This window comes from Otolemur garnettii, unplaced genomic scaffold (genome assembly GCF_000181295.1).
Source record: "Otolemur garnettii isolate 467f Iridium unplaced genomic scaffold, OtoGar3 scaffold00100, whole genome shotgun sequence".
NCBI lineage: Eukaryota > Metazoa > Chordata > Mammalia > Primates > Galagidae > Otolemur > Otolemur garnettii.
In genome coordinates, this window is record NW_003852495.1 from 7291252 (window position 1) to 7309846 (window position 18595).

The 18595-nt window shown below is 53.9% G+C and overlaps 1 protein-coding gene across 5 annotated transcripts; it reads right to left on the minus strand.

The window, feature by feature from the left end:
* Positions 1-346: 346 nt before the first annotated feature.
* Positions 347-15763, minus strand: DPF1 (double PHD fingers 1). Of its 5 annotated transcripts, none has more exons than XM_003796136.2 (12): positions 15608-15763; positions 8472-8627; positions 8282-8389; positions 6381-6508; positions 6035-6124; positions 5226-5304; positions 4888-5019; positions 3942-3992; positions 3733-3852; positions 2519-2631; positions 1581-1662; positions 347-1432 (listed from the first exon to the last, which is right to left on the minus strand). In XM_003796136.2, the coding sequence occupies exons 2-12, from the start codon at positions 8494-8496 to the stop codon at positions 1362-1364; spliced, it is 999 nt and encodes a 332-aa protein (XP_003796184.1). In that variant the 5' UTR covers positions 8497-8627; positions 15608-15763; the 3' UTR covers positions 347-1361. The 5 variants fall into 5 exon arrangements, with proteins under 5 accessions (XP_003796184.1, XP_003796183.1, XP_012664560.1 ...); XM_003796135.2 differs by lacking the exon at positions 15608-15763 and adding an exon at positions 10002-10130 and having other exon boundaries at positions 8472-8632; XM_012809106.1 differs by lacking the exon at positions 15608-15763 and adding an exon at positions 10002-10130 and having other exon boundaries at positions 1581-1692; positions 8472-8632.
* Between the last annotated feature and the right edge of the window lie 2832 nt (positions 15764-18595).

The following is an 18595-nucleotide window of genomic DNA, read 5'->3' on the forward strand; positions in this document are numbered from 1 at the left end:
AGCCCAGCCAGGGTGTTTCTTCTGGACACCCTATTTCCCAGCCCAGTGGCCCCAGGAGGGGCCACCCTCATCCTCTTCCCATCCCTGCCCTTCCCCCAGCCCGGAGCTACCTCCCCCTCGCAGCTCCCACTGCAGCTGCAGCAGTCCGTTGCCAGGGCAACCACAGCTGGCTGGGCGGGAGCCCCTCTACCCCATCCCCCTTCTCTTCCAGCTAGGCTGGGAGAAGCTGGGACAAAGCCGGAGACAGGCAGTTGGGGAGAGTGGATAGAGGGAGGGGCCGGCTCAATCAGTGAGGCCCCATCTCCCTTCTTGGTGACTCCCCAAACCAGGCCAGAGAACGAGGTAGTCGTGGGCAGAAGGGTCAGGCCCAGTTTAATACACAGAACAAGTTAATTCACAGCAGAGGCAGGCAATAAAGGAGACTCGATGATGAGGTGGGGAGGCGCTACTGGATTGGGGGAGATCCCCCAACCCACCACCTCCCCCACTTGCAGTCTCAATTTCCCTTTTTTAAAACCCGGAACAACAAACACACACAACCACAAGAAACAACCACGCCCCCTCACACCCCCAAAATGGCCAGTGAGGGTGGCAGGGGCAGCCGGGCCTGGCAGGGCAGGGAAGAGGGGCAGAGGAGGAAGGAAAGGAGTCCATTGCAGAGTCTGTGCTTCTCATTCCAGCAGGTGCTGGGCAGGGGCCCGCCCCACCGCCACCCACCACAGTGGGCAGTGGGTGGGGCGATGGGGAGAACAGAGTTCAAAACCATGGTTCACATCATGCAGTATCCACGGTGGGCACCAGAATGGGGCACCATATCATGCCCACCCACCCTGGGCACAGGGAGATGGTGCCACCTTGGGTGGGGAGGTGGAATGGGGGTAGGGGCGCCAGGCAGGAGGCTGGCATACACTGGTGCCCACTGATGCTCTCAGCAGCGCCCCTCCGCCCAGCCAGGCCTTATAGACTCTGTATATATTAATTTCTTTTTTTTTTTTTTTTTTTTTTTACTTTTTGTCTTTTTCTTTAGAAAAAGGCTCCATCCATGCCCCTGGCTGGCACCCACCACCCCCCATGCCCGCCCAGAGGCGGGGTATGGCTTTGAGGGGAGCAGAAGCCCCTGGTGCCCATTTGCCAAGGGATGGGGAGGGAGGGAGAGGGGTCCTGCTGAGCCACCAACCCACAGGGCAAACATTCCACTTGCACAAAGGGCAGGGGCTGGGCATGACAACTCCAGCCCACTCTTGGGCCTCTCCCTTCCCCTTCCTTCTGTGGGACATTGGGGCCCCCACAGAGAGTAGAGGAGCTCAGAGAGGCAGGTAGGCAAGCACCACCCCAGAGGTCCAGGTGAGCCAGAGCCAGGCCTATGTGAGGGTGATATAGGCAGAGGCCTTTTCTTTCAGGTGCCGAAGACAGAGGTGACAACTCCAGCTCCCTGCAGTGGTGGCCAGAGGATGGAGTTAGTTGGGCCCAGGTCCAGAGAGGGTTGCCCCAACTCCTTCCCACCAGAGGACATGGCCTTCACCAATGGGGGACAGCTTGCCAACCCATCCACCCCACATGGTGCCCACCTCTTCTCTCACCTTCCGGGGGCTCCGCCATGGGGGGACTCAGACAGTACATGTGGTAACCCCGATCGCAGTCATCACAAAACAGCAGCTGGTCCTGGGGGGTGAGACCCGCCCAGCTGGCACCCTGGAGGCACGGGGCACCAGAAACGGGGGTGGGGGGCTGGGGCAGGGGCTAGGGCAAAGGGGCTGGGGGAGGAGGTCCCTTCTAAAAGAGAAAGAGGGCTCTCATTTGCATCATGGAGTCTTTGCGAGACACTGCTTGGCCAAACAAAATCACCTCTGAGGACTATCAGTTTGCAATGTGGCGTCTGGGTTTTGTAAGACTAGGAGGGAGGCTTTAAATGATCCTAAGATATGGCTTGGTGCCTGTAGCTCAGCAGCTAGGGTGCCAGCCACATACACCAGTGGTGGCGGGTTCAAATCCAGCCTGGGCCTGCCAAACAACAATGACAACTCCAACCAAAAAATAGACAGGCATTGTGGCGGGCACCTGTAGTCCCAGCTACTTGGGAGGTTGAGGCAAGAGAATCGCTTAAACCCAAGAGTTTGAGGTTGCTGTGAGCTGTGATGCCACAGCACTCTACCCAGGGTGACAGCTTGAGACTATCTCAAAAAAACCAAAAAATGATACTAAGATAATCTGAGAGCACCTCTGGAAGCAGTGGACATGGATTCAAATCCCAGCCCCTCGATTTCCCTATTTGGGTGACCTTAGGACATTTTCCCTCTCTGAGCTTAGTTCCTTCTCTGGAGTGAGAATAAGAGCACCCACCTCAGAAGGTGGCTGGGGGGACTCAGAGAGACAAAGAATAAGTGTGGAGGGCTCAGTAATAATAATCCATGTTACTAGTGTTCCCCAGGGAGGGGCTCTGAGGGAAGATTGAGGCTCAAGTGGCCAGGGTGAAGGTACTGAATGGGGAGGACAGTTGGAGGTGTGATGGGGCACTCACGTCGTTCTCTGAGGTGCCACACAGGCTGCAGGATTTGCACTCAATGCACTGCCAGCGGTAGGTCCGCACAGCTGCAGTCATGTTCACCGTGAACTGTAAACACGAGGGGTGTCCTGGGGGCCAAGGGGCAGGGATGCGGTTAGGGGGTCATGGTGTCCCTGGTAGGTCCTGACCCCTAGGGAAGATGTGGCTCAGCCCCACCACTGGCTCATAAGTCAAGGTGAGCTCTGCCCTCCACAGCCTGAGCCCCACCCCATAGGGCCCAGCAAGCAGCGGGACCATGGCCACCACAGTCTCCCCACCCAGCCACCGTGGCAACCACACTCTGCTCTGCAGAACGCCATGGCAACCATGTTCCATTACCCATAGTGCTGTGGCAACCACTTTCACCCACCCACAGCACCGTGGCAACCATTCTGTTAACCACTGCGCTGAGACGGCCACATGCCATCACCCACAGCAGAATGGCTTACTGATTCTGTCACCCACAGTATCACTGCAACCATGTTCTCCCAGCCATGATACCATGGCAACCACCTTCCACAACAGATCCCCACACCTTGGTCCCATGAAACTAAAGCCTATTCCACACAATGCCCCAGCAACCAAATTGTTAGCAATGATACTATACAATGCCAACCTATCAGTCATTCCACTGCCAGGCACAGAGACACCACAGCCACTGACCTATGTCCTGACAGCTACCTTCTTTTATTCCAAACTGCCGAGGCAACTATATCTCACTACCCACAATACCATGGCAACCACAAATCCTTACCCACTCTGCTGAGGCAATCACAGTCTATTACCACAGTTTGCCATGGGAACCACATTGTATTAACCACCATCCTATGGTGAGCCCATCCTGTTAGCCACAGCACCTGGGTGGCGACCTTCAGTACTCACACCTCACAGTGCATGGCCCACAATCCCTTGGCAACCTCTCTCCCTACTGTCCATGCCATGATAAACACATGCCACTGTTCTCAGTGCCAAGACAGCCACATCCCATTATCCCCAAAGCTTCACTGGCCCTACTCTTTCCCACAATTCTCAGCAGTTGAGGCAGCCCCATGGGCTCTGCTTAGCCATAGTACTCCCATGATGCTCTGGGCCCTCACAGTCCTCACTCCTCCATCCCTACCCTGTAGGTCCGCACACCTGGATATTCTCCCCATCCCAGTCCCTAGAGACCTCAGGTGGAGGTATGTCACCTGATCGTCCACAGTCTGCACAGGAGATGAGGTCCTCAGGACACCCTGTCTTCTTGGAGCCACCCAAGCAGAAGTCACAGTAGCCGTTAGGGATGACAGTGCCGTCAGGTGCCTTCTTGGCTGGAAAACAGCAGGCAGGTGTTGGAAAGGGGTAGATGGGACACCCAGTTAAAGGTTGCTGCAGAAGTGGGAGCAGAGGGTGTCCCTACCTGTGTGTTTCCTTTGTGCCTCAGGGACCCAGGCCAATTCTTTGTAAAACTCTAGGGGTGGAGGGACAGAGAAAGGGGCTCTCACCATAGGCAAGGCTCCACCCTGCCCCCAGCTTCAGCCCCAGGGGTGGACCCCTTGGCCCAGACAGAGGGGAGGTGGGGAGAGAATAGCTACCCCAAACTATGGCCAGGAGCAAAAGAGAGTTGGTGAGGGCTACAACTAATTCTCATCAGGACCCCCAACTGTTTAAGACAACTGACATGTCCTCTTTATTGGGTAAAAACTTGGTAAATACAGCTTTAGGAAGGGCCCTCTGCCTCCCTCATATATACACATCTACCAGACAGCCTCCTGTAACTAAGCCTGACTTGATAAAAATTCATAATTCCACTAGCCAAGCTCTGGTATGGAAACAGACACTCAGAAGAAAAATTGTGAGCAGAGTTGCCTGGGTGCATAGTGGGCATGGGATGAGAAGACTCACCCTCTCCCTCCAGGAGATGGGTTGGGAAGGCAGCTTCTCCACTGGCTGAGCCTCCCCCAAGCCCTCCACCCCTCCCCCATCCTTCAGCTGTCAGGATTGGCATGGGATTGGCATAGGCAGACACCAAAGGCTCCCAGGCCACAGGCCCTGCCCCTCAGCCAGAGCTTAGCGGAGAAGGGAGAAGGGGAGGCAGGGCAGGAGGGGAGTCATCTATCACCCCCTCCCCAAGCTCTAATTGAAACAATAAATCAGACCCAGAAACATTACGCCCGGCCAGGAGCGAAGGAGAGATGGTTGGTTGCCATGGCAACCCCAGAGCCAGCATCCCCATGGTCGGTGGGGGGAGGGAACCGCTGAGCTGGAGATTTTCCAGAAATGTCTAATGTGCCCCCCACCCAACCAGGCTTCTTGGGCCCCACTCCTAGAGCCTCTCACCACCCCCCACCTGGCCGCCTGCTCACGTTTATGGTTGTTTTTCCGGTGGAAGGGCAGGGCGTGGCGTTCGGCGTTCTCCTCCCCCTCCTCCTCTGCCAGGTGGGTGTGGGTGTAGTGGTAGCTGAGCCCCGGCCGGTTCTTATACCGTTTCCCACAGACTGGAGAGCAAGCAAGTGAGTGGGGAGGGCTGGTCAGCCCCTCCCAGTCCATGCCACCTCCTCTCTGGCCTCCAGGAACACACTTTCCCCCTCTGTGCCAGAGACCTGAGCAGCCCCCACCCAGGTCCAGAACAGGAGGAAAAGGCCATGAGGGAAGAGGTCTCTGGGCCACCACTCTCTCTTTCCCCCTCTTCAGAAGGACTCACTATCACAGACATACGGCTTGTCTCGGTCCTCCAGGGAAGCGGTGTCCTGGCGTTTCCGGAGACCTCCGATGCCATATGCCTGGGGTAAGAATCAGGAGTTAGGGGCCAAGAAAATGAGGAAACCAGTGTTCATCATTTGGGTTTGAAAGACAAATAGCAACTGTGCCAACTTCCTAGCTTTAGGGCCTTGAGCTTCTCTGGAGTTCAGTTTCCTCACCTGTGGTACACATATAAAGATAGTTCTAATCCACTGTGTAATCTGTTTTGTAAATGGCTTAATAGGTATTAAACCTCAGTTTTCTCATCTGTAAAATGGGTATGCAATCTCCTATTCATTTGCTAGGCACAGTGGCTCATGCCTGTACTCCCAGTGCTTTGTAAGGCTAAGATAGGAGGATCTCTTGAGTCCAGGAGTTTAAGACCAACCTGGACAACACAGCAAGACCCCATCTCTACAAAAAATATTTAAAAATTAGCAGGGTGTGATGGTGCCTGCCTATAGTCATAGCTACTCAGGAGGCTGAGGCAAAAAGATGCTCAAGGCCAAGAATTCAAGGTGACAGTGAGCTATGATTGCACCACTACAGCTTAGGTCATAGACTGAGACCCTGTTTCTACAAAAAAAAAAAAAAAAGAAAGAAAGAAAAGAAAAAGGAAAAGAAAAGAAAAGAAAAGAAATTCCTCCATCCCTTTGCAGATTAAATGAGGTCAGACTTCAGACTTGTGGCAGGGGCTGCCCATTGAGCACACTCAATAAATGGGATCTGTCATTGAGGGAAGAAAGGGGAGGAGAAGATTGAGGGTGATACCTTTCCTTTGGCCCTGTTCTTCCTCCTAGGAATGTCATCCTCCAAATCTTCCACCTCAAGATCATGTGGAAACTCCAGCAACTGCTGTTTCTGGGCACCAGGAGAGGGAGACAGGTTAAGAATGGGGGCACTGATCTGCTTTTGAGGGGCCCTGGACAGAACTGGAGATTGGGGATGGGAGGGTAAATCAGGAGTTTTTCCAAATGAAGTCTGGGAGGATGGAGACTTGGGACACCTGAAGGTCCCAGGGAACCAGGGGAGAGTTCAGAGCAGGCACAGGATGAGCCAGGCAATAGACGGGGTGAGAGGACACTCACAGCAGGGGTCCCTCGGGGGGTGGGCCTACCTGACAGTCCATAATGGTCTCCTCCTCCTTCAGCTCAATCTTCTTCTCCCCTGTCTCAGCACACAGTAGAGCCTCGAGGACGGGCCCTTCCGGGAGGCCACCCTCTTTCTTCAAGGGTGCCTCACAGTCTGGGGACAGGGCCATAGGGGGTTCAAGTGGGGAAGTTGTCCCTGAAGGACTCCTCAAACTGCCCATGTTGGGGGACCATGCTTATTGTGGGAGGGAAGAGGCTTTCCCACACTCCATCAGCCACACACACTGGGAAGAATGCCCAGACCCTAGGGAAGATACAGCCACACCCTCACATCCACTCAGATACACCAGGAGGAAACACAGCCAGAACTGTGGGTACACCCAGGAAATCTTCAGAAAAAGACACAGACCACCAGATACACCCAAACCTGTACAGAGAAGACACTGCCAAACCCTCATATATACCGCAGTCCACATGTGGGAGCCCCTCAGGTACACCCAAATAAAGATAGATACAGACACTCCAGCAGGACACACGTGAATATACACAGAAGAGATACAGTCACACCATCTGAGACAGCCACACACACAAAGGAAGAGACACAACCAGTCTCGCAGATATACCTAGACACTCAAGAGATATAGCCAGATGCTTGGATATACTGGGACATAAGTGGGAGACATATCCAGACCTGGATACACCCAGAGATACTCAGGAAGAGACAATTAAACCACAAAAATACCTAGAATGGGGAGGACACAGCCAGAGGGATACATCTGGACATGGAAGAGATAGAGACACTCGAGGAAAATCACTCAGATGGATGGACCCAGGCACACACCAAGGAGTTACAGACAGTCCCTCTGGGGACACACACAGGAAGAGACTCAGGGACAGGTGGGCACTCCAATACTCCTGGATCTATACAGACCCTCGGATATACCTGGACAGGGGAAGAGAAACAGCCAGTGACCACTATATTCCTGGGCACATTTCAGAAGCATTGGCTCGGCGCCTGTGGCTCAAGCGGCTAAGGCGCCAGCCACATACACCTAAGGTGGCGGGTTCGAATCCCCAGCCCGGGCCCGCCAAACAACAATGATGGCTGCAACCAAAAAATGGCCAGGCGTTGTGGCGGGCGCCTGTAGTCCCAGCTACTTGGGAGGCTGAGGTAAGAGACTCGCTTGAGCCCAGGAGTTGGAGGTTGCTGTGAGCGTGATGCCACAGCACTCTACCCAGGGGGATAGCTTGAGACTCCGTCTCAAAAAAAAAAGAAGCATTAAGCCCAGACTCTGATGGACCTGCATGCATGTACAGAAATACACCTGCTACACCAGACACTATTCAGGAGAGATTCTCCCAGATACTCCGAAGTATCTGGGCACTTACGGGAAGAGACAGCCCTATATACCCAGACACACTTGGGAGGAGCTGGATGCTCTGACAGACCAGACACACACAAGAAGAGATAAACCTTCTAAGATACCTGGAAACACCTGGGGAGAGACACAGACAGACACACTGATACATTCAGTTAGGAATGGAAAGGGGCCCAACCAGACACTCTGACACATCCAGACACACACAAGGAGATAAAGAATTGGACATCCTGAGGCATCCACAGAAGAAAATTCAGGCAGACTCTGAAACATCCCAGCTCACAGGGGAGAAGACACAGCTAAAGGCTCCTTACACCTAGACACACCTAACAGATAACACCATGCCCTTCAAAACACCTGGGCCAGTGTAGGAGGGATAAATCTCAGTGACTGGGAGAAAACTGTAGAATCTCTGGGATACACCCAAGACACACATGGGCAGACACACAGCCAGCCATTCAGTCACTAGCTGGAAGATAAAGGCCAGGCTCAGACAGACTTCTCAGTGTGCGCTGGGGCATTGATGGGACCACAGCGGCTCTACCCACCGATCTTGTACTCGCAGGGCCGGAGTCTAGGGTCCTCCAGAATGTTGAGTCTCCGTTTCTTCCTCCAACAGCGGGCGGGGTACGTGTAAATCTGTCCCGGAGCCAAACCTGGGGCGAGTAGAGCAGGGTGGTAAGGATGCTACCGGGACGCTGTGGCCGGCCCCGCCCCTCCCCCGCCCTCCCGTCCTACCTGGCCCGCGGTGGGTTTTCTCCATCCAGATGTAGCAGTTGTTCTGGGCTACACCGGTCTGCGAGTCGAGGAAGGGCAGGCGCAGGCTGCGCTCAGCGCACAGGCGCGCGTTGTAGCTGCGGCAGTGCTCGATGGCCTCGCGGTAGAAGTCCTCGCCTAGGCTACCAGGGGCGGTGAGCAGGCGGTGGCTGTCAGCAAGGGCGGGCGCGCCAGGTAGCCCGGTACCCCGCCCCGGCCCGGGATGGGCGGGCCGACCCCTCCAACTTCACCTCTCCCCTCCTCCCGCTCCCGGACCCAGGGTAGGGGGAGGAGACAGGGCCAAGGGGCCCCAACCTGGCACTCAGGCAGGCCTTGAACTAATGAGTAGATAGATACACACGACATAGAAACAGACAAAAACACACCAGAACCCATCCACACAAGAACCCATCCAGACACAAATCACACAGTCACTCGGGATTCACACACAAAGAGAGACATATCCCAGTACTCACAAAGGAGAAGTAGACAAATCTCAAACACGTGCGCATATAAATATCTACTGGAAAATACAAATATCCCAGGGTACGTAGTGTAAAACTATCGCGCAAATATCTATGCATCACATATCCAAAGACACACAACAAAAACAAATCAGACCCATACAAAGACACACAACATGGAAACATCACACCACACATACACTCATGCATCCAAAGACTTTCAGATACACAAATGTCAAAAGACAGGAACGAAAACAAAACTATAGAAACAAATATGTATGCACTTACACACGTATCCTAAGACACAACACAAACAAATCACATATATAATGTCCAGACACACAGTACAAAGAAATCACACAGATTCACACAGGTACATACACAATAACAAAAGTAAACATAGAAAGCATTATCCAAAATATCACACATCCAAACACACAGGTATACACCCTAAAACACAGAAACAGTCAAATCCAACCATATTCACACAAAAATTTACACACAAATACACCCATACCTATACCTATATATCCAAAGACACAGAACACAAACAAACGATGCATAGTTCCAGAGGACATGAACACACACTCACAGACCCAAATATCCAAAGATACCTGGTGTAGAATAAAAGAAATCATACACATATCCACGAACATATAAAAAACCAGAACACAAATAAGTCACACACCCACACCACATCCCAAGACAAAGGTAGTGTGGACTTCACTAGAGTTTACCAAGACCCGTGCATCCCCAGGCCATTTCACCCTCTCCCAGACCTGAGGGTCTCGAAGCGGGGACTATGACCCCCTTCCCTCAAAAGGAACCTGGAGTCCCCACACACACCCCACCCCTCCAGGAATGGCGCGCCGGACACCATTCTTGCCCAAGACCCATAGTCACACACTCTCGCACCCCCGCGCAGCCCTGCACACGGTGACAGCCCCCCAGACACCCCATCGGCCCCACCCCCAGCCGCCACACATACACACATGGCAGCGCTGACCCGCCCGCGCGCCCTTCCCCGCCTCCCGCCGGCCCGCTCCACCTCAGGGGGCCGGGGATGACTGTGGCCATCTTGCTCCCCGGGTCCTGCCCCCAGCAGGTCCCCGCCGGGTCGGTCCTCCCAGCGGTCGGGCGGGCACTGAGGCCGCCCATCCATTCATTCCCGGGGGGCGGGAGCTCGCGGGCCACAGCCAATCGCGGAGGCAGGGCGGGCTCGCCCGGGTCATGCCGGGAGTGGTAGTCCTCAGCCGGGGGCCCGGGGGCTCCTCGCGGAAGGGAGGGTGCAGAGGCGGGGTCCGGGATCGCACACAGCCACTCACCCCGGCTCACTCATACACACAGCCTGCTCTCACGTGCAGGCACGCACACCTGGACTCGCACACACCCACGCATACTCACAGCCTCCCACACACTCCCCTCACATGGACTCACAGCTACACGCGCACACACTTCAACACTCGAGACTTGGAGACACCTTCCAGGTGCACACATAGACTTCTTGCCGACAAGCCCGCGAGCAGACACTGTCCCTCCCCTGAGTCCTTCCTAGGTCCAGAATCCTGTCCTGTCCCACTCAGGGCTGTCTCTGCTTCCAGCCACTCTCACATCACCCCACCCAGCCCAATTCCTACCGTGGGCTGGTTAGCTGCTGTAGCCACCCCTCCTGGGTTCAAATCCTAGCTCTGCCACTTGTTGGTCCTGTGACCTTGGGCAAATGGCTTAACGTTTCTGGGCCTCAGCTTTTTTATCTGTAAAAAGAGGATGATGTTGGCGGCGCCCATAGCTCAGTCAGCAGGGCGCCGGCCACATACACCGAGGGTGAATGACAACTGCAACAACAACAACAAAAAAATAGCCGGGCGTTGTGGCTGGCGCCTGTAGTCCCAGCTACTTGGGAGACTGAGGGAAGAGCATTGCTTAAGCCCGCCAGTTTGAGGTTGTTATGAGCTTTGATACCACAACCCTCTACCTAGGACGACAGCTTAAGACTGTCTCCAAAAAAAAAAAAGGATGATGTCCCTTAGGACTGGTATGAAAATTAAATGAGTAAATATGGGTAAAGCTTTGTTTCTGTTTGGTTTTATTTTGAGACAAGGTTGTGCTCTGTTGCCCAGGGTGGCATGAGTGTAGCTCACTGCAACCTCCAACTCCTGGGCTTATCAAGCAATCCGGCACCTCAGCCTCCCTAGTAGCTAGGACTACAGATGTGTACCACCATACCCAGATAATTTTTTTTAATTTGTTTTTTTGTAGAGACAGGTCTTGGTATGTTGCCCACTCTGGTACCCGATGCCTCACCTCATATAATCCTCCCTCCTTGGCCTCCCTAAGTGCTGGGATTACAGGTATAACCCACCTCTCCTGGTGGTAAAGCATTTTTAAAGGTACCTGGCATACAGTAAGAGCTCAGTAAATTTGTTTATTCCACAAAGAATCTGATATGTACTAAGATGTCAAATGGTGATAGCTAACCGTTATTAGAAAGAATAATGCTGGGTGGCGCCTGTGGCTCAGTGGGTGGGGCATTGCCAGGTTCAAACCTGGCCCTGGCCGAACTGCAACAAAAAAATATCCAAGCATTGTGGCGTGCCTGTAGTCCCAGCTACTTGGGAGGCTGAGGCAAGAGAATCGCCTAAGCCCAAGAGTTGGAGGTTGCTGTGAGCAGTGTGACGCCACAGCACTGTACCAAGGGCAATAAAATGAGACTGTCTCTACAAAAAAAAAAAAAAATAGAATAATGCTGAGGCCAGGCACAGGGATCATGCCTGTAATCCTAGCACTCTGTGAGGCTGAGGAGGGTGGATTGTCCTGAGCTCACAGGTTCAAGACCAGCCTGAGCCCTGTCTCTAAAAATAGCTGGGCATTGTGGCAGGCACCTATAGTCCCAGCTACTCAGGCGGCTGAGGTAAGAGAATCACTGAGCCCAAGAGTTGGAGATTGCTGTGAACTATGACATGGCACTCTACCAAGGGTGACAAAGTGAGACTCAAGAAAGAAAGATTGCACTTAGTGGATGTTCAACAAATACTTGTTGAGGCTGGGAGTGGTGGCTCATGCCTGTAATCCTAGCACTCTAGGAAGCTGAGGGGAAGCTGCCCTGAGCTCAGAAGTTCCAGATCAGCCTGAGCAAGAGCGAGACCTTCCATTAAAAATAGAACAACAAGCTGGGCACTGTGTCAGGCACCTGTAGTCCCAAATACTAGGGAGGTTCAAGCAGGAGGATCACTTGAACCCAGGAATTTGAGGTTGTGGGGAGCTAGGCTGATTCTACGGCATTCTAGTCTGGGCAACAGAGTGAGTCTCTGTCTCCAAATAAATATTTTTTGAATGAATAAACATGCTGAGCACCCACCATGTGCTGGCCACAGTTCTCTCTGGGGGGTATACTATTATCTGCATTTTCCACATAAGGAATCTGGGGCACAGGGGGAAGACCTGTCATGCCCACAGCCCCTGACTGTTTAAAGGTGGAACTGAGGGAAGGATTCCATCCTCCAGGGGCCTTAGCTCCTTCTTTCTCCTGCTGTCACTTACACTAACTACACCCTAAGGGGTCCCGAGAGAGTAAGCTGACCCACTGAGTCACACACTCACTCAGTCTCTGCGCGAGTGTGCACACATCCTCCATTCCCCCTTCAGAGTTAGCACTGAGGTTTGAGTAACTTGTATGGATTAACACACCCACATGCCCTTGTCCACCAGGGGGCCCTCCACCAGACAGAAGTGGCAAGCTAGCCTTCACCTCTTTTGCCACGAACATGAGAATATCCCACTCAAGGCCTCCCATACTCACAGTCACTTATACACACACACACACAACCCTCTAAGTCTCAGCTGGCTTCCACAAACTCTCTCTCTCATCCAAACCAGGGTAAGGCCAAGGCCTTGACCTGTCCCTGACCCCTCCCCACAAATAGCATAGAGTGGTGACAAGTGGATTAAGTGAGAGAAACTGGCACCCTCACACCCACTCTGACTTCCAAGCCCCAATAGTGCTTCCCCACCACTCACCCAGACTCACAGCTCAGCTTGGAGTGTGCGTTTGCCACCTTCCTCTCACTTGCCACCACCCTCACAGATCCCCCAGCATGGGCTCTCACTCTTGCTCCCCACACCTCTAGCCTCAGCACTCTGGCTTATACCAGACCCAACCCAGGACCCTCACATCAATTTGGTCTAAGGGGGCCAAGTGTAGACATGCTGAGTGTTTCCCCCCAGAAGCCCATCCCAGCAGGATTTCTTCCCAGAGACTCAAGCTGACACTTGGAGAGGTTTCCTCACCCCTAGTCACCTTCACAAACCCCTCTCTCACACTGTTCTACACACTTGAACTCCCAGTCTTCTGTGGCCCAAGCAATCCTCCTATTTACCTCTCCAGTGGCCTGTGTGGGAGCTGGCCCAAGTAGAGATCGATTTTGATGAATCAATATTGATACCACTCATAATAATCACTACATTTGCTCAGGGTCAGGTTGTGTACTAAATGCTTTACTAAAATCACCTTATTTAAGTCTCATGACAGCCGATAGCTCCATGAGCTAACAAGAAGTGTTATAATCCCCCATTCATGGCTTGTAAAACTGAGCCTTAAAGGTGAGGAAATCAAAAACTCAAGATGGAGGTAATGCCCATAGCTCAATGCGTAGGGTGCCAGCCATGTACACCGAGGCTGGCAGGTTCGAACTGGCCCCAGCCAGCTGAAACAACAATGACAAGTGCAACAAAAAATAGCTGGGCATTGTGGCAGGTACCTGTGAACCCAGCTACCTGGGAGGCTGAGGCAAGAGAATCGCTTAAGCCCAAGAGTTTGAGGTTGCTGTGAGCTGTGAACCAAGGAGGACAAACTGAGACTCTATTTAAAAAAAACACCTCAAGCTGGAGTTTGAATACAGGCAGTCAGCTGTGGAGGTGAGCTCTGCAGGACCCCTCCCAAGGGGATTTGACTCACATTCTTTCAGGAATGAATGAGTCCCCCTTGACCCCTACAGATCCCCAGGAAAGGGAAGGACAGGAGAGGCACTGGCACCCGCCCTGCAGGTTCATTCTGGCCTCCAGGTCCCCAGTAAGGGCTGCATCATAGCTCCCCTAAGGGCTCTAAGCCAGGGTCAGAGTGGGGGCCTGGATGCCTGTAGGTCCCCCAGTCTACACAAAAACCCTGTTCTCAGACAGTTTGAGGGTGTCTCTTACAAGAGCGACATCTGTGTATGTGCCCAACTTAGGGTGAGAGGAAAGCAGAAAAGGTGTCACCATCACACACTATCTCAAACGGAACTGGACCCCACACCCCACCACCACCCACTCTGCCTGAGGCATAGCTGCACGTGTAGGCAGGCGCCCATAAGTCCCTGCCCCCCATCCTCCTCTCTAGACTCCCACTCCGACAACCCCACTCCCGCCAGAAACCAGTAGCCAGGAGCGATGTCAGGCCTTTGGTGTAGTCACCAGGCACAGTTCTTCTCTTGGGTGGGGGATGCTCCCCCATCCCCTCGCCCCCCCCCCAGCACTCCATGTTCAAGGTCAAGGCAGTGAGCGGGCGGGGTGGAGGGGAAGGGTGAGGGAGGTCGCCCCGGCCCCTTTGTGAGGCGCCGCTAGCGCTCGCCCTCCTCCTCCGCCAGGCCGGGGGAGAGGGGGAGGGGAGTGCGGAGCTCGCCTGCCAGAGAGGGAGGGCGGGAGCGGCCGAGCGCCTGTCACTCTGAGCCCGCTGTCAATGCCTGGGAAAGGGGGGTGGGGAGATCGGGGACCCGGGAGTCCGGGATCCCGAAGAAGGAGCAAGAGAGAGATGGAGAAAAAGAGGACAGAGGTGGAGAGAGTGAGCGATGGCAAGGGGAAGGGAGGGATGGGAGGTTCTAGGCTTCGATCCAGGTGTCCGAGTTCCCAGCCACCGGGCCCAAGAAAAAGCTAACGCTGGGAGGAAGGACGCGGACAGGGAGAAAGGGAGGGAATCCCCGGAGACGGAGGGCGCTCCCAGGACCCCCTCTTGAGGCATCCGGTCCCCAGAGGGATAAGAGATGCTCTTGTTGGATGTGTATGGGCGGGGAGAGGGAGAGGTACCACGGGCTAAGCTGACCATGGTGTCGGGCTTCTAGTTTCTAAAGATCCAGGGTGAAAAAAGGGGAAGCAGCCGAGACTAAACCAAGAACCCCTGATGTCTCTGCTCCCACCCTGCGGCCGCGAGGACCGGGGTCCCCCGAGACAGTGGAGAAAAGAAAAAGGTGCTTTGACCAGGGGAAATAGGATGATGGAAACCCTGGGGAACAGGGTCCAGACTTAGGTGTTTGAGCTTCCAGCCCCTGCCCGGGTATGCCCGGCACCCCCAGAGACACTGGAGAGGAGAAATGGAGGAAAAGGAGAGGGAAGCCCCTACCCCCACTCTGGGTGGGGAAACGGCCTCCGCAACCCCCCCAGCCCGCGCCACATTCCTTCACTAACAGCGACAAAGAAGAGGCGCCCCCGCGACCCTGGAGATGCTCCCGCCCCTTAACCCCAGGGGGGCTATGGGAGGTGGTGGGTCCCAGGGTCGGGCGACCACGTTGGGGGGCCCCATTCAACTAAGGTCCACGCGCTGTGTCCCCCTTCTTAGCCCCAGAGAGGGCGGGGGAAGGGCTCCTACGGTTTTGGAAGGGGGGCGGGGACAGCGGGGACACTCACGACTTGAGCGGGTTCTGAATGGCGGTAGCCATGGCCCGCTCGGCTGGGCCGCCTCCGGCCCGGGGCGCCGCTGCCGCCGCGCGCGGGCCCAGCCCGGCCTGCGCCGCCCGCTCTGCCGCCCAGCGCGCTACGATTTCATTCATTCTTGGGGCTGCGGCGCGAGCGGAGCGGGGCGGGCCGGGGGCGGGGCTCAGCCAATCCCCGCGCCTCCCGGCGCACTATGGGACGTGGAGTCTAGGGGCGCACGGCGGCGCCCGGGGGCGCCCCTGCCCGGACTACACGTCCCAGGGGGCGTCGGGAGGACAGCAAGCCCATTGGCTGCTGGGGATACAGGGCAGGGCTGGGCTCCCCCAAGAGCATCTTTTCCCCCTCCCTGGGAGTGCTCCATTCCCAGCTCTGACTCTCTCCATACTCCAGGGACCGTGGGTGCGGGAGCAGGTGGTCCCCAACTTCCGGGTCTCCCCAGGGTATATGTGGACGACTCCAGGGCCTGTCGCATATTCGTGTCTAGGCCTGTTTGCCTGGATGTTTCTTCTGCGTTGGCCAGGATGTGAACAAGTACGGGAGTTCCTCAGTGCCTTTGTTCAATTATTGAGTGCCTGCTGTGTTCAGGGCACTCTTCTAGGCCCTGGGAATACAGCAACGACAAAAACAAAGTTGCTGCTCTCAAGGAGTGGACATTCTAATAAAGATCATAAACAAGAAAACAAATAAGATCATTTCAGAAAGTGATTAATGCTACAAAGAAAATAAAATAGGTTGATTTGAAGGACTGGCTTCTCTGAGGAGGTGACATTTTAGCTGAGACCTGGGAAGTTGCCAGCAAGCACTATGAGGGGGGCATGTCCAGGCACAGGAATGATCAAGTGCAAAGGCCCTGGGGTGGCAACGAGCTTGGTTTATTCACAGATCAGCAAGAAAGCTGGTGTAATTGGAGCAGAGGGAGGCAGGGAGGAGACAAGGTTGGAGAGAGAGCAAGAACCAAATCGTGTAGAGCCTTGTAGGCCATTATAAAGCAAATGGATTTTGTTCTGGGTGCAATCAATCATCCCTGTCTCTCTTCTTTTTCACACACACATACACACACCCAAGCCCATGAGCAAGTCTTGTTGCCTCTCTATTTACATAAATCTGGGATCCACTCACCCTTCTCCCCTCCACAGCCTGCACCCTGGTGATTGGGGTCCTGCCCCCCCTCCCAAGTCTGTTCTTCCCATGAGGCCAGAGCAGCCTTTCTAAAACATGTCATAATCGGCTTGGTGCCTGTAGCCACATACACTGGAGCTGGTGGGTTGGAATCCAGCCTGGGGCCGCCAAACAACAATGACAATTATAAACAAAAAATAGCTGGGTGATGTGGCAGGTGCCTCTACTTGGGAGGCTGAGGCAAGAGGATCGCTTAAGCCCAAGAGTTTGAGGTTGCTGTGAGCTGTGACACCATGGCACTCTACCCACGGCAGCAGCTTGAGACTCTGTCTCAAAAAAAAAAAAAAAAAGGCTCGGCGCCTGTGGCTCGGGCGGCTAAGGCGCCAGCCACATACACCTAAGGTGGCGGGTTCGAATCCCCAGCCCGGACCCGCCAAACAACAATGATGGCTGCAACCAAAAAATAGCCGGGCGTTGTGGCGGGCGCCTGTGGTCCCAGCTACTTGGAAGGCGGAGGCAGGAGACTCGCTTGAGCCCAGGAGTTGGAGGTTGCTGTGAGCTGTAATGCCACCGCACTCTGCCCAGGGGGACAGCTTGAGGCTCTGTCTCAAAAAAAAAATAAAAAAATAAAAAAATAAAAAGAAATGTCACAATCAAACCACTCTGGCTCAAAATCTCCAATGGCTTATTTCACAATTGGAATAAAATGCAAAGCTCTCAGGCCCTATTCCATCCTCCTCAACCCCCATCACATTTCTAGTCTCGTCTCTTTTCTTCCCTTGGCTAACTTTGCTTCAGCCACATGGGCTTCCTTCCTGTTCTTGGAACATTCTAGTCCAGCTTCAGCCACAGGACCTTTGCACTTGCTGTTTCCTCTGCCTAGAGTACTCCTCCTGCAGATACTGACAAAGCTCCATCCCTCACTTCATCTGGGTCTCTGACTGAGTGTCACCTCCTCAGAGAGAACCCCAGCTAAAATAACAGTTCCTGTAATTCTCCATCACTTTAAATACTTCATTTTTCTTCCAAACACTTATTATATAGTCTGTTGCCATATTATATTTCTATTTAGTTACTTGGTTTATTGTCTGTCTCCATCCGTTAGATGATCAGCTCTATGACAGGACGCAGTGGTGCGCACTTACAGTTCCAGCTACTCAGGAGGCTTAGACAGGACGATTGCTTGAGTCCAGGAGTTCTGGGCTGTAATGCGCCATGCTGATTGGGTGTCCCCACTAAGTTCAGCATCAATATGACCTCCCAGGAGTGGAGACCCGCCAGGTTGCCTAAGGAGGAGTGAACCAGCCCAGGTCGGAAATGGAGCAGGTCAAAGCTCCCATGCTGATCAGTAGTGGGATGGTGCCTGTGAATAGCCACTGCACCCCAGCCTGGGCAACATAGTGAGACCCCGTCTCTAAAAATAAATAAATAAATAAAAGAATATCAGCTCTATGAATAAAGGAATTGTTGTTCCATCCACTATCTCCCCAGTGCCTAAAACAGGGCAAGACAAATAGTGGTGCTCAGAATTATTTGTTGAATAAATATACGTATCAATTAGTTATTATGCTCTATGTCCCTTCCCACTGTCCAGGTCCAGCTCTGAGGCAAGCAACCAGTGGAGAGAGAAAGTAAGGTGGGCTCCAGACTGTGCCCTACCCCTCAGGGACACCTGGACAACCTAGGGAGTGGAGTTTGGGGGATTTATTAAAGAAAACTGCCCGGCTCGGCGCCTATAGCTCAACCGGCTAAGGCACCAGCCACGTACACCTAAGGTGGCGGGTTCGAATCCCCAGCCCGGACCCGCCAAACAACAATGACGGCTGCAACCAAAAAATAGCC